A 15,793-nucleotide genomic window follows, 5' to 3' on the forward strand; every position below is an offset into this window, starting at 1 on the left:
TTCTCCGATTCAAAACCCCGACCTTTCCTCTCCATCCCCTTATTCTTTATAGTCAAGAATTATGGAGAGTTGGGGTTCCTTTTAAACAGGATCATACGAAGATAGATAGAGAGAGAGAGAGGGGGGGATAGAGAGAGAGATGTATATATATTGTAATAAAACTTTAAATTAAATATAGACAAAACTGAAAAAATGGTCCTTGTGGTATGCATTTTTTCTGAGGTTCAGTCCAAACTTTAAATTATATTAAGAGGTCGGTAGCGGTGGTGGAGAAAAAGATGAAGGTCTTACGCAACAAGGAGATATCTTTGGTAAAGGTTCAGTGACAACATCGGAGAGGCTCCGAGTGGACGTGAGAGCCGGAAACGGAGATGCGGGAGCATTATCCTGAATTATTTGCAGCATCGGACTTCAAGGACGAAGTCTAGTTCAAGTGGGGGTGAATTTTAACATCCCGATGATGAGGTATTTTCAATTTTAACCATATATATGAAGGAATATTTCATTTTGTCCATTGTGCATGAGAAAGATTGCTTAAACGGCCCATAGTGGCATTTTGGTGATTTTGGCCAGAGAGTTAGTATAATGGACGTACTGGGGCGGACGCTAGTACGCGAGGCGTACATCGCGTATGCAGGGCGTACGTGATGGATTCTCAAACCCTAATTTTTAGGGTTTGATCCATATATAATCATCATTTACTTCTCATTTCTCATTCCCTCATCAGCCTCCACCTGAGAAAACGTCCCTTTAGCTAACCCTAAGTGAGAAAAGTGCATCTTGAGCTCATTTTTGTGTTTTGGTGGTATTCTTGAAGAAGAAGAAGGTGGTGGGAATACTTTGGAGTTTGGAAGCAACTTGGATCTAGGATTCTCTCCTTGCTAGCAACCTCCGGGAGGTAAAAAGCTCATAGCTTGATCATCTTATCTTATAGATCTACCCATTTCTTCATTTAAGGCATTTTGGTCCCAACTATGATGATTCTTGAGCATGGCATACTCTTAGTCGAATAAGTCGTCCTTTCAGACCTAATGAGGGGTCTTGAGTCATAAAAATGTGGTCTTGATGCTTCGTTTTTCCCCATGCATGCTCTAGAAGGTCTTAAGGTGTTAAGAAGTTAGGATTCTGTGTATTAAGCACTTAATGGGCATGCAAAGTCATAAAGTTGGAAACTTTATGACTCTTAGTGGTATTTTGGCTTTGGATATGAAATTGGGACATTAGAGCTTAATGCATTAAGCTCTTATTGAAGAAAAAGTAATTTTATGCGTACACTGTGCGTAATCCAGCGTACGCCGCGAGTTCGGGGTCAACCGTCCAACTCCGGTCAAAGCTTGAGTACACCCAGCGTAGGAGCTGAGTACGCCCTGCATACTCAACTGAGTGGACCAAGTTGACCCGTTGACCTTGACCTTTGACCAGAGCTTTGACCAAATGGACCTAGGGGTATTTTAGGTATTTTGAGCTGATTAATTGAGATTAGGTCATTGGTGTTGGTTAAGTGATCGTTGAGCCGATTTTCGGGACTGAGATTTATTCAGCTTGCATTCAGACTGTAAGGTGAGTTTTCCTCAATGTACCGTGGGGCGAAGGCACCAATGTCGGCCCACTAGTTTATGAATCATGGTTATGGGATAGTGATATTCGAGTATTTGGCTGAGTAGTAGATATGCATTATTATCTGTATTTACTGAATTCGTGTTTAATTTATCTGCTTCATATGTCAACATATTGTATTGGGTTGAGGTTGTACTGCTTTGTGTTGTAGCCAACAAACCCAGGAGCATTCCAAATATGAGATGAGGGTCCCGAGTGGCATGCCAGACTCATAATGAGGACTCGGTATCATTCCAAATATGAGATGAGGGCCCGATAGGCATGTCAAACTCGTACTGAGGGCTCAGGGGCAATCCAGACTTATCATGAGGACCTTGCATGGGTATTCCAGATATAAGACGAGGACCCAGTATATGTTGATATATGTTGTGTGTTTGGTACTTTGGGGGAACTTACTAAGCTTTGGCTTACAGTTTTAGTTTATGGTTTAAGGTACTTCCTAGGATCGTGGGAAGGCGAAGGTGTGATCGTACACAACTCCCTGTTTTATGTCACCGGGTATTGGGAAAACTCTGATTTGAAATAATGCTTTTGAAACAATGACTATTTTTATAAACAATGTTGATTAATGGTTTATTTTGAAAATTTAAACTTATTGTGATTTTTGGGATGTTACATATAGTGTTTTAAAAACCGGTTTGAACCGGCCGGTCGAACCGGTTGGACCGAAAACCGGAGAAGTAAACGGTTCAATTAGCACCAGTTTTATGTCTATTTCTGAACCGGAATGAATCAGACGGTTTTTACAAAAACTCGGTTGAACCGGTTAAATTAAATAAAAAACACATGGAAATTGATCATTTTGCATAAAAAAATTGTCGTTTTTTCACATCTTTTTAGATTTTTTTGAATAAAAACAAATGGTAAATGTTATAGGTTTTTTAAATACGTTTGTACTCATCTAGACTATAGTTTGTTTCCGTATTCTACTTTATTTTCTTTTTAATGTACATGGATTGATGTAAAATTTATGGTTATTTGTTTTTTAATATATTTTGATTGATCTACGACTTGTATTTATATGTATTTTTAATATTTAAACGTGTGGATGTCTATGTGTGCAGGAAAATAGGAAAAATAATGAAAATTATAGAAACCAGTTGAACTGGTGATCGAACCGGTTAAACTGGGAACCGGTTACCATACCGGTTCAACTAAAAATCCGGTTTTTAAAACATTGGTTACATAGGATCTTGAGCTAATTGATTTGTTTTCTTCTTATTTGTTAAGCATGTAATTACCAACGATTAGGATGTTCTTTAAGAGAAAAAAACAGAAGAAATATAAGTCGGATCTTAAGATTATCAATTTGTTTTCTTCTTATTTTTGGGGTCTTGAAATTTTTGGCAAGAAACAACGTGAAGTTCTCGAAATTTTTTCTTGTTAGAGACCTTGAGCACCCCCATTTTTTTTTGAATGACCTGAGCCCTTTAGAAAAGGAGCTTTTGCATCATTGTAAAGAGAAATCGGAACAACTAGAAATCAAAGAAAAATCGAGATGTTTTCTTTGTTGATGAATCAATGAATCGTATAAGATTTATGAAACGATTTGCAATGTTTGGCATACGAGCATTTTTTGTATGTATATTCTCCCACGATGACTACATGATACACTTATCACTTTATGATTTTATGAGTCGTGAGGTTGGACATATGAGAATGTCTCAAGAAAAGGGTTAGAAGCATATTACATTGCATCAACTCTTATATTGACTTAACCGACTGACTTTAATGATGTTGTTTGATTATGACTATAATAATGGTATTTTGATTATGGTTGTAAGATGAATAATGACTTATGACTTTTATTTTAGAAAGACTTGTGTTTTACACTAAGGACTTTAAGAGTTTTCAAGGAATTCAAGACTTTCATAACTGTGGGTGAATCAAGATTTTACTTTTATCAAAAAGTTTTTATAAATGAATTTGGGATTTCTTATATGTAAAAGGATCCTGCAAATTCTTTTTATTTCAAAAGTGTGAAATCTCGATATTATTCACTAGACATTCCTAATGGCTAACCTATTAATGACATGGATTTAGATGATAGTAGCAAATGAAGACTTCTAAAAATACATCAATATTATTCACTAGGCATTCCTAATAACTAACCTATTAATGACATGGACTTAGATGATAGTAGCAAACGCAAGACTTATAAAAATACATGGATATTTAGAAGGTCACTTGGTTGTGACGTTGTTTGAACTTATGTAATGATGTGATAATTGTTCCACCCTCTTACTTGTATGATTTGATACTATTAAACTTGTATTTTAAAGATTGTGGAACCTTATTTCCGTAAATGGTAATTTTAAAAATGATAAAATGAATTTAACATGATTTTAGCAATTAAATAAAAAGAGGAGTGTTTCATTATTATCGTTCTAGCGGATCACATTGTCAATATTTTGTATTGATTGATTTTAATAAACAACTTATAAATTTGTTGTGAAAGATTAACTTCTATTTGCTATGTACAAGAGTTAAAGAAACGTAAATATAAGTATAAAGAATTGTTGATGTAAGATGTGTGTCTTACCCTAAGTAGTTTACAAAAATTCAATTAACGTGGTGTTATTTATATACATTTTTCTAATTAAAATAACATTAATTACAAAAATGTTGTTCGATTCATTGGTATTAAACATGAGTAGGGATGAGCATGAGACGAAACCAGTACCAACCGATACCGTTCTCGATTTCTCAAATACCGAATTTATTCGAAAGTCACTCCCGAATACCGTACCAAATTAACTTTACCAGGAATGGTATCGGTACCGAATCCTGAATTTCATGATTTTGGAGTACCGAGTACCGTCCCATATTTTTAAATTCGGTGGTTCGGTTCGGTACCGATTCTGATACGATATTAGTATGGGATCAAGATTTTGGTACAAAATGGCTCCTTTCATCATTATTTCCATTTCTTTTTATAAAACGTTGACATAATTTGTCAAGTCAACAAAAATGGCCACTAGTATAAACTAAGTATAAACTAATTAAAAAGAAAAAAAAAAGAACCAAAAATAAATAAACATATAAAAATAACAAGTTTGCATGAAAAAATTGGAGCATAATTATTAAAAAAAAACATCCGTAAAATAAACAGTTTTATGAATTTCTTACAAATTCCACATTAGAGAAATAAAAAACTGTTCTAAAAAAATTATTGTGTTATAAAATAAAAAAAAATTACATGAAAATATGAGATCAAAATACAAAAAGTTTAGAAAGGAAGTAAAATTCGTAAAAACTACCTAAACCTTTTTCTTTTTTGTTTTTCATGTTGTGTTTCCTTTTTCCGTTTCTCAACTTTCTTCCAGCCGCATAACACACGAAATCGCTGCTGGACCGCCATCGCCGCCATCTTCTCCGTTCATCGTTTCACAAAGTCTTCCTCGACACCGTCAATCTCCTCCGAGGAATTCAGGTAATAAATCGCACAAGTCTCGCCCTTTCTCCCACTAAATCGCCGCTGGACCCCCATTTTGTGTTTCTAAGTTTTTTGAACTGAAAACCTACTCGTCAATATACACGAACTAGTAAATTATAAATATTATAATGAAACGACTGGAAACTATGAGTAGATCAATGCCATATGGAAACAAAGAAGTTTTCTACCAGATATGTATCCTTTCGATTTTGCATTGCATATAAGGTGTTTGAGAGAATTCCTGAGTGGGCTTCCATGCAATTTTAGTTGGCATTGCTTACAGTATGGTTTGCATCTATGTTGTCTGTACTCTGTACCCTGTGATTTGTTTTGATTTATCGTGCTTCATGTTTTATTTGGCATTTGTGGAAATAACAGAACACCATTCAAGAAACACACTGTGTATTTCACGACTAAATGTCTGTTAAGATGCACATAATTGAATTGTCAATTTGTATCACATTCCTAAAGAGGTGACTCACTGTGCTTTAGAACACCAACTTTACAGGTCCAATCATTTCTTTAGTTTGTAGACATTGTTTTGCCAAATTAATTTTCAATATGTGCTTCAATTTCACAATGAATTCCAACACAATAATTCGTTAATATATGAATTATGAGCAGGAAAGGTTCACAAATTCATCCCTATAATCAACACACCTTCTATCTTACAAGTTGATCAAGATGCCTCAAGTGAAGATTATAGCTAAGAATTTCATGGACATGGTGTCCTCCTTACCTGCCATGAAGCTCGACAAGCTATATGAGAATGCCTTCATTTGTGAAGCTATTCTCAGGTTATCTCTTTAAGTCCATCACTTTTTCATTGTTAATATATGTTTGATTTTTGATCATTTACACAATTTGTTAACCACATTTTGTTGTTCAGGTCTTTGCCACCATTGGCCAAAAAGTATGTTCTCCAGTTGTTGTACATAGATGTGCCTGTGTCAGCCAGTTCATTGCAAGAATGGGTTCTTGTTGATGGTGCTTCAAAGCATAGAGTTGCTGTTGATAGACTCATTCAATTGAGAGTATTTACTGAAACTGTTGATAGGTACATGTGTTTGCTTAATTCCCTTTTACTTTTTTTTCTTTTTCAAACAGAGTTCCCTTCACCTATCTGGTTTATCTTTTGATGGATGATTTTTAGTTCATTAGATCATTTCCTACTTCATTTGCCATTCAATTCAAGATTTATATAAAGTCTCTCCCTTTTGAATTAAGTCTATTTGCTGAAGTCCTGAATTGTGTCTGCAGGAAGAAGGAAGCCACTTACAGGTTAAACCTGATGTTTCAGATGAACCTTCGGAAGCATGTTGTTCATGGGTAAGTCATATGACTTAGTGGACTTAATGGGAATATGACTTAAATCACTTAATCTGGTAAGCTATATGTGTGTGTCTCGTTTTGACTTAATGCAGAAAGAATGACTTAATGGGAAAAAAAAACTTATATACCTCTATTGTTGAAACTTGTATCCGAAACTCATCTCCAATGGTGATTGCTTATGTATGTATGTATGTATGTATGTATGTATGTGACATATGAGGTGGATTTTGTAGTGGTGTGTTACCGAGAGAACCTATGGCTGCAAATATAACAGTAAGACTCCCAAGCTTAGAGGAGTTAGACAACTATGCTGCTCAACAATGGGAGGTATGAAACCTTGTATAATCTTTTTTATGTATTTTGTGGTCCTTTCATTTAGGTGCTGTTTGTTTTTTCTGAGGGAAAATGTCTGCAGTCTGCGGACCACATCTGTAGACCTCTGCAGTAGAAGAGGTGGACCAAACGTCTGCAGTCTGAAAAAAGAAGACTGTTTGTTTTTTTAACATCTGCGGGCTACTAAAATAAACTGAAATCTAAATAAACTGATTTTTTCAAATTTCAAAGTGATTTTTTAATATTTTTATGACTTTGTTAGAAATAATTAACGAATCTAGATCAACTTTTATGTATTATTGTATAAAAAATAAAAATAAAATGGTATGAATTAACGTATATATTTGATAAAACCAACAACTTTGGTTGCAAAGTTATAACTAAACATTATAATTAGTGATCAAATAATTTGATACATAACTGGATGGAAATAAACTTCAATTTTTTCAATTAAATCCATTAAAAACGTACAATAAATATTTTCTCGAGAAATTGACGATACTGTATTAAATAATGTTTTACAAAATTTGGCAAAAAAATATAAGAATATATTATGATTTTTTTTTTCATATTTATATAAACAACTTTAACGACTATTATTGTAATAATCGTTATTTATAAATTTGTCAAAAATATCAAGTTTGTATCGTCGAACGTTTTTTTTAAGTTTTGTAATTTTTTTTCAAATTGTTTATCATTAATAAAGTTGGAAAAAATATAAATTAAAAAAAAAACTTAAAAAAAATAAAGATATATATGTTTTTTTTAGGGTAGAAGATGTTAGAAGACTCTGGTCCACATCTGCGCCAAGAAGAGGGCGCGCAGACATTTTTAGGTCTGCAGTCTTCAAAAAAATAAACAGTCTGCGAAGGCTAATGTCTGCGCGTGGTCTGCGCGGCGCAGACAGAAGAGGTCACGCAGATCTGCAGACAAAAAACAAACACTACCTTAGTTGTGAAGAATATATTTCGGTTTCTATCTTTAATCATTTTGCAGCTTCAGTATGTTCTCTTTGATGACTTGCTATTGTGGCAATTTAGTGTTTCTTGCTGCATCTCATAAACTCTGCTGAAGTTGAGGTTACAACAAAGAGCATCAGTCCTTCCATGATGAAAGTCTTCCAACGAGGCCTTTTAAGTCAAAGGTGGTTTTTCAAAATTATTGCTTAAAAAGTAATTATATTTTCAAATACCGTTTTTCTCTTTAAAGTATGAATCTTATGATGGTTGATTCACATTTCCATAGGGACAATGAAGGTTCTCGGCTCACAGAAAGTGGTTTTCAGTTCCTGGTATGAAAAATATGTACTTGAATTTATTTATATTCTGTATTTTATTAAAATTATTGATGTCCGTTTTTTTTTTTTTTTTTTTTTGCATTACAGCTAATGGATACCAATGCACAACTCTGGTATATCATCAGGGAGTATATCAGTAATTCTGAGGTATTCATATTTTTTGCATCTGTAATTTTTCTGTATTCTCTAAATACTATATTTTGAGTCCTTTTTGAACTTTTTATGAACAGGACAGAGGAGTGGACTCTGCAGATCTGATCTCATTTCTGCTAGAACTTAGCTTTCATGTTACTGGCGAGGTATTAATTTTTTTTTAATATATATTTTAAAGCATAAATGTGATTTTTTAATGTAATATATATACCCAAAGGAGGGTTTTGGTTTTGCCGGAATTGGAATTCAATTCCATTCCAATCCCGTGTTTGTGGAGTACGGAATTGAAATCAATTGGAATTCACAAATTCTTTGACCAATGGATTTCTACTTTCCATCTTAAAACCCATGGATTTCGATTCCCAGCATTTCATCCCTCCTTACAGATACTCAAATACCCTTTTAACACTAAAATTTCACAAGTAAATAGTAAATACATGTTTCCCTATTGAGGCTGATATTTTAATTTGAAAACAAAAACAGGCATATAATATGAACACTTTAGACGAGATACAAAGGATAACAGTTAAAGACCTTGCAGACTTGGGACTCATCAAACTCCAGCAGGTGAATGCTACTACATTCTTTTTCCCATATTTTGTAAGGGTTAAATGCAAGAAATGACAATGTACTTTCATGTCCTTTTTTGTCATTTTCGGGTCCTACTTTCATTTCTTCCTGTTACAGTTACAGTAGCACTGTACTTTAAAAAGTCTACCCAATTATAGCAATGTCATCATTTTTCACTGCTAGATTTTTTAAAATACAAGAAAGAAAAATTAAAAAGTATAAAGTAAAGTGTAGATATATTTAAGGATATTCCTTGAGCATCATTGGCATCTTTTGTTTCCGTAGGGGAGGAAAGATAGTTGGTTCATTCCTACAAAATTGGCTACCAATCTCTCTATTAGCTTATCAGATGCATCATCAAGGAAACAGGTACAATATCTCTAAATTCCTGATTGATGATATGTGGCTATGAAAAAAAAACAAAAAATTCCCATATGCTGATGTGGCTACAAAATTCCAATATGTTAAATTTTGCATATAGGAATAAAAGGATTGTTTGCATATATATATATATATATATATATATATATATATATATATATATATATATATATATATATTGAGAATGTTGAAAAGAATTATGATTTTTATCAGCTGATTTTGTGCTTTTTTCTAGGGATATGTTGTTGTGGAAACCAACTTCAGGCTCTATGCCTACTCAACCTCTAAGTTACATTGTGAAATCTTAAGACTCTTTGCAAGGTACTCTGTTTATATTTTCTGCATGTTCTATTTGCCAAAAACTTCACATTTTTATTTTATTGTTTACTTGATTTCTTTTTTCGGACTATTAAAATCATATTATTTTTTAGTTAGTTACGTTATATGGTGGTTGATTTTTATCACATGATGAATTGTGTAAAACCAATAACTTTCTACAATTTGTAGTTATTCTAGACAGAGGGTCAATAATAATATGGTAATTTTGTGTCTCATTTTTTATGTATAACTTGCACAGGGTAGAATATCAACTTCCTAACCTTATTGTTGGATCCATTACAAAAGAGAACCTCTACAAAGCCTTTTCAAATGGCATTACAGCAGACCAGGCAAGCATCAAACATCCAAATACAAAAAAAAAAAAAAAAAAAAAAAATGTAATTAATATTTCATGAGTAGGATTGGATTAATGTTTTTGTTTCTTGATTTGCAGATAATTTCATTTCTTCAGCAGAATGCTCATCCTCGTGTTGCAGAAAAAGTGCCATCTGTACCTGAAAATGTCACAGACCAGGTTACTCCCAATTTCCCATTATCTTCAAACAAACATAAAATAAAAAAAATAAAAAAAATAAAAAAACATGTTATTAGTGTTGGATTGATGTTTAGTATTTGATAAACAACAACAGATAAGGCTGTGGGAATCAGATCTAAACAGGGTAGAGATGACACCTGCACATTTCTTCGATGATTTCCCATCAAGGGTAAGAAAATACTTTCATTTATTTGAAAGTAGGATGCTATAAAAATATAAATAAATAAAAGTAGGTTGTTATTTAACTCATATGAATTCTTTGTTTGTAGGATGTGTTTGAAGCAGCATGCGACTTTGCAAGAGAATACAGCAGTTTGCTATGGGAAGACTCCAAAAAGATGCAACTTATAGTCAAAACTGAAATTTATGCACACATGAAAGAATTTCTCAGCCATCAAAAATAGCTCTCTGCTGCATTACTTATTATTATTTATTTTTTTTGATAAAGTTTCCAGATTTAATGAAAATAATATATATATATATATATATATATATATATATATATATATATATATCCCTTTCACTTTGTAAATCTAATATTTCACATGCATATTTGTGTATCATGTGGTTTTGCACTGATCAAGTGTTTTTTGATTGTATGCTTAAATATAGCAATGTTGTAATGCATTTATGTAAATATTTATGAGGATAAATGGGTAATCAAATGTATCCCAACAAAAGTCGGTTATATGAAAAAAATGCAAGAAATAACAAACTATTATTTATTTATTTATTTTATTATAGCCTCTTGTTTTAATTTCATTGTCTTATCGTATTTTACATATATTTATCAAATATTACATAAAGTAGTCCATTTAAAATTGGGTAGTTGTTTTAATTTTATTGTCTTATCGTATTTTACATATATTTATCAAATATTATATAAAGTAGTCCATTTAAAATTGGGTAGTTGTCTTGTTTTAATTTCATTGTCTTATCGTATTTTACGTATATTTATCAAATATTATATAAAGTAGTCCATGTAAAATTGGGTAGTTGTTTTAATTTCATTGTCTTATCGTATTTTACATATATTTATCAAATATTATATGAAGTAGTCCATGTAAAATTGGGTAGTTTAAAATATGATGTATGTTTTAAAAAACAAATGAAATTGAAAGTTTTTTTTATTGAACATTTTATATATAGATAATAAGATAGCTAAACTTTTTAAAAAAATTGAATAGGGTTTACCATATAAAAAACTATATATTTTTAATTTTATTTATTTTTTATTTTTTTTAACTTAAAACTTTTTTTATTCTAAAAAATTCTAACCTTTTCAATTACAGCCAACAAATTGTTTAAAAATTGAATTATTATTCAATTTCAAATTAGAATGCAAAGAACCTTTATTAGCAGACACAAAACCTCAGTCTCTAAAACCTTATGTTTGCCAATTGAAGGTTTTACATCTCTTAATTGGAAAATGAATAATAATACATTGTTCAAAGATTTTGTTGACTCTGCTATTAAAAATAAGTTAAAAAATCTAATAAGATTATTATGGACTATCGTCACTTTTAAAATTGAAAATGTTTCTAATAGAAAATCATGGAAGCTGAAATTAGATACCAAACATATATTGAAGTTTGTAAGTCGTCTTTTCTTTTTGATTTTGAAAAACCATATAAGATACTAAGTTAACCTTAGACCGTTTTCTTCCCTGCTGTAAGTTGTTTTTTCTTTTTGATTTTGTAAGCTGATTTTTGATCTATGCTGCTTTCTTTGAACATTAGCAAATAGATTTTGATATATGTTTTTTCTAACAAGATATTATTTCTCTTTAACTAAAAATATGAAATGTTTCCTTCTGATTATGATGTTGTAACATCGCTAGCACAATAAACAAGAAAAACAAGGAATCATGAGCTAAACAAGTGTGTCAAATGTGAGTTTTTTCAAGTAAGTTGGAAGTTTTTCCAGGAAAAAATAATGTAAAACCAAAAGATTATCGGTAAACGTACTCAGAAAATAAGAAAATACAAGGGAGTTTTGTTTTTGAAAAAAAAAAAAAAACGTTTTGATTTAACAAAAAAAATCAGAAAATACAGGCGTTCTATACAATTAACCCTTTAGAAAAAGGGTAGCTGTAAAAAATGATTTTAATAATCGACTAAAATTAAAGATAACCCCAAAAGAAAATATGAAACCAATTGTCAAGATTATCATTAACGAGAACTCCAAAAGCTTTGTGAACCAAACTCCAAATCTATACATAAATTTACCATCAGCAAAGCTTAAGATTCCAACTCACTCACGATCCCAAGGGCATAACAGACATTTAGTGTGTCACCATTCAAGCATATCATATTCATATACATATTTACTACATACAATTACCAAACAACCCTTTTTTATGTTGCAAGTAAAAACTATCTCCACTTCAAACCCCGTGCCCACAACAAACTCTCAGGCCGGGTTCATCTAACCACCCACCAGTACCACCAAATAAAGAGGGGTAGATACGTAAATTAGTCAATTTGCTTACATCAAATGCGAATCATAGGTGTCAAAATTTGAGTCAGGGACAACAAGAGGCAGCTTGTCTATATACATGAACAATCTTTTCAGATTTTCTCTTGTTATTGTGGCCATGTCAATTGTTTCCTTATAGTCAACATACACCCACAACTCCCCCGAGTCGACTCGCTTTAGACTCACCCGGCAAAACGGGCATGATAGCGACCTTGTACGCCTTCACAAAAATCAATATTTTTTTTTTTAAAAATTTTGTTGCAAAAGCATAATATGCATTTATTGATAAGATAAAGAATCATACCAATCGTTATAGCAGTTTGAGCACATGGCATGGTTACATTTTGGTAAAACAAGTTTGCCATTCATCTCCATGCAAATACCACATTCTTCTTCACGTTCAATGTCAACATCAGAACACCGATTATAATCTTCATCTTCTCTTTTCTTATACCTTTCCATGCATACCTTCTTCTGTTTTTTCTCTTCCGAATCACTCACACCATTTTGAAGTTGCATCAAAGATGGATATATAATACCTATCCATCATATCATCATCCTAAACATCAACTCCTTAAAACAATTAAAAAAAAACATAGTAGATGTAAAACACAATCTTCTTAAAAAAGATAGGACTGGGAGTGACACTCATGTCAATGGGACAAAAATAGATATAGAAAACGGTTTTGTTAAACTTTATAATTGGATATTAAATCATATATCAATTATGTTTGGCAAATTGGGATTATACCATAGAATTCTCTTATGCTAGCCTTCCTTTCATGAGTAGACATGGTGGTGGTGCCATCTGCATAAACCTGTAGTGTATGCAAGCTAGAAACTTTATGAATGGGAATTAATCAAATTATATATCTCATAATTCATAAATAAAACGAATAAAATGCTAGAAAGAAGTTTGAATTTTGACCTGAAAAATCAGGATCCGCAAGAGTCCAAGAGCACCGGCCAGGTGGCAATCAGACCATTGAACGAAGAAAAGAAAGAACTGTGCAGCCGGGCTATAAGACATTCTCATCTGAACACAGGCACCATCATACTCCCTTGGGAAATCAGATGCCCTGTACCTCATAAACCAAACCATGGATTTTAGGGTTTTTTTTTCAACTATACCCTCAAATTGACAAACAAAGAGCAAATCGTAGCATAAGAATAAATGTTAATTCATACAAGTTGAAAGAAACAGATTGAAATTCAATTAGTCTTGGAATTTTTATGATAGAAAGCTGCTTTTGTTGATTAAAATAGTGAGATACCTTTATCCCATATAGAAGCAAAGCAACCACTAGAGTCGAACATAAACCAGATACATGTGTATTTCTGACTATGAAATAACTCGTAAATCCATATAAAAAAAACCCCAAATTCATCGAAGAGATTAAAAGCCCAGAGACTAAATTGAAGGATTTACGAATAGAACATTGAATTTCGTAAAAGGAAATCACGAGAGGAAAAGATAGGGGAATGGTTGACTTCTTACAGAGTATTAGCATGTTGAATATCCGCTTCAAGGAGTTTGAGAGAATCCTTGAACGATTTTCTCATTGATCCCACATACATCTCTTTTCTATGTTTCTTCCACCAAAATAATTACACAAATTCACACACCATCTACTGAGATTTGTGATGACTTTCTCTCTCTAAAAACCCTAGAATTGTTTTCTCTCTCTAGGAGTGGGGTGAGATCAGTGGTAACTTCTCTCTGTTCTCGAGAGAACTGAAGAAGAAGAACTGTGTCACTGTCAAGCTGACACGTGGATAAGAAGCTGGTGGAACTTTGAAGTTTTTGGATTAATAGGATCTAGTGGTAATTATAATACTAATAATTGTATAAAAAATAATTAAAGTGGTTATTATGAAAAGAATCAATTCTATTAGATTATCCTTCAGTTCACTATTCCAATTTCCAAATAATTGTTTTGTTTTTGGTATTAAATTTATATAGAATTTCATAACTAGTCCCTTAAGTTTTCCTTAAGTAACATCTCCTCTGATTTTGTATTCTTGATTTGCATTTCGTCATGAATTCTGTTTCTTTCTTAACGCCATTTATGTTAACTGCAATGTTGTTAGCACATTTTTTTTAGGAAATTAAGTAATCTAACCCATATAAATGAACAATTTGATAACAATAATCAATTTTTTGTAAATTTCGTAAAATAACCAATTACTCTGGAATATCGTATTCCGGAGTGGGTGGTGATTGATAGATATCGTGTTCGGAATCTGACATTTGTAAATTTCGGACTGAAAAATTGTATTTTGGACTATGTATTCTGAAATAGTGTATTATGAAAAAGCTATGTTCATTTCAAACCATCATTTATGAATTATTCTTCGTATTCCGAACTATGTTCAATGTATTCCGGAGTGATAATGTCATTCCAAAATCACTAATAATATGTAATGTAGAATGTATTCCGGAGTGACAATGTCATTCCAAAATCACTAATAATATGTAATGTAGACTTATTATCTCTCAAATAAGTGGCACCAATACATTTTCAGGCAGTTATATAGTTTCTATATGGCTAAAAGTAAAAACCCATACAAAATTTAGATATTCCAGACTGGTTTCTCGTATTTCGGACTTGATATATGCATTCTGGAATACATAAAATTGTTTCGAAAGTAAAATGCAATTAAATTAAAGAGTAAAACTCACCTGGTTTGTTGAATCAATTGTAGATAAGCTTAAAAAGCTCTGTCCAAAATACCGATAGCTAGAGCTTCAAATTTTCACTCTTCGGAATGTTTATTTTTGTTTTTGAGTGTGGGTCTCATATATATATATATATATATATATATATATATATATATATATATATATATATATATATATATATATATATATACTATTGGGCTACAGTTCCATTTTGGTCAGCTCTGAAATGTCCATTTTGAAGAGACCGCTTAATTTTAAAAAAAAATGTTATTATTATTTTTAAAATTAAACTAGCATGTGATTAGATTACTCAAATTTTCTTTTTTTGTTACAACTATCGGTCGTATTATATATGGAAAGTATAAAACGTTACCAAATCCAGTTTTAGTGTACTACGGTTGCACGCATAACAACTCTCAGCCTACTCTAGATATTTATCCTTTTAATATAAGATGTTTGGGTGGAAAAAATACAGACGAATGATCCAAATAAAATTGAACTAAATCCATGAATCTAGAAAATTCTTGAACAAAATCCTAACAAAGAATAAGGGTGGAAAATGTGAATAATTATATCCTAAATTTTAATGATCTAATTGTCTTTGAAAGAAAAAAAATGTGTTCCTCGTGATGATGTGGG

The 15,793-nt window shown here is 32.0% G+C and overlaps 2 protein-coding genes across 2 annotated transcripts; one reads left to right on the forward strand and one right to left on the reverse strand.

Moving 5' to 3' along the window:
- Nucleotides 1–4,887: 4,887 nt before the first annotated feature.
- On the forward strand, nucleotides 4,888–10,722 carry LOC145106937 (transcription factor-like protein). The gene is made up of 16 exons (XM_079043851.1): nucleotides 4,888–5,050; nucleotides 5,678–5,850; nucleotides 5,943–6,110; nucleotides 6,314–6,382; nucleotides 6,619–6,712; nucleotides 7,759–7,862; nucleotides 7,964–8,009; nucleotides 8,103–8,162; nucleotides 8,246–8,314; nucleotides 8,652–8,735; nucleotides 9,024–9,107; nucleotides 9,355–9,440; nucleotides 9,697–9,787; nucleotides 9,892–9,972; nucleotides 10,088–10,162; nucleotides 10,263–10,722. Exons 2-16 carry the CDS (start codon nucleotides 5,738–5,740, stop codon nucleotides 10,395–10,397), a joined length of 1,359 nt encoding a protein of 452 aa, XP_078899977.1. The 5' UTR covers nucleotides 4,888–5,050; nucleotides 5,678–5,737; the 3' UTR covers nucleotides 10,398–10,722.
- A 1,418-nt stretch (nucleotides 10,723–12,140) lies between these two features.
- Nucleotides 12,141–14,248, reverse strand: LOC145106938 (E3 ubiquitin-protein ligase AIRP2-like). Its single transcript, XM_079043852.1, has 5 exons — nucleotides 13,970–14,248; nucleotides 13,400–13,550; nucleotides 13,223–13,289; nucleotides 12,776–13,010; nucleotides 12,141–12,691 (listed from the first exon to the last, which is right to left on the reverse strand). Exons 1-5 carry the CDS (start codon nucleotides 14,047–14,049, stop codon nucleotides 12,481–12,483), a joined length of 744 nt encoding a protein of 247 aa, XP_078899978.1. The 5' UTR covers nucleotides 14,050–14,248; the 3' UTR covers nucleotides 12,141–12,480.
- Between the last annotated feature and the right edge of the window lie 1,545 nt (nucleotides 14,249–15,793).

Source organism: Lactuca virosa, chromosome 4, assembly GCF_052849685.1.
Source record: "Lactuca virosa cultivar CGN04683 chromosome 4, Lactuca_virosa_CGN04683_v6, whole genome shotgun sequence".
Lineage (NCBI taxonomy): Eukaryota > Viridiplantae > Streptophyta > Magnoliopsida > Asterales > Asteraceae > Lactuca > Lactuca virosa.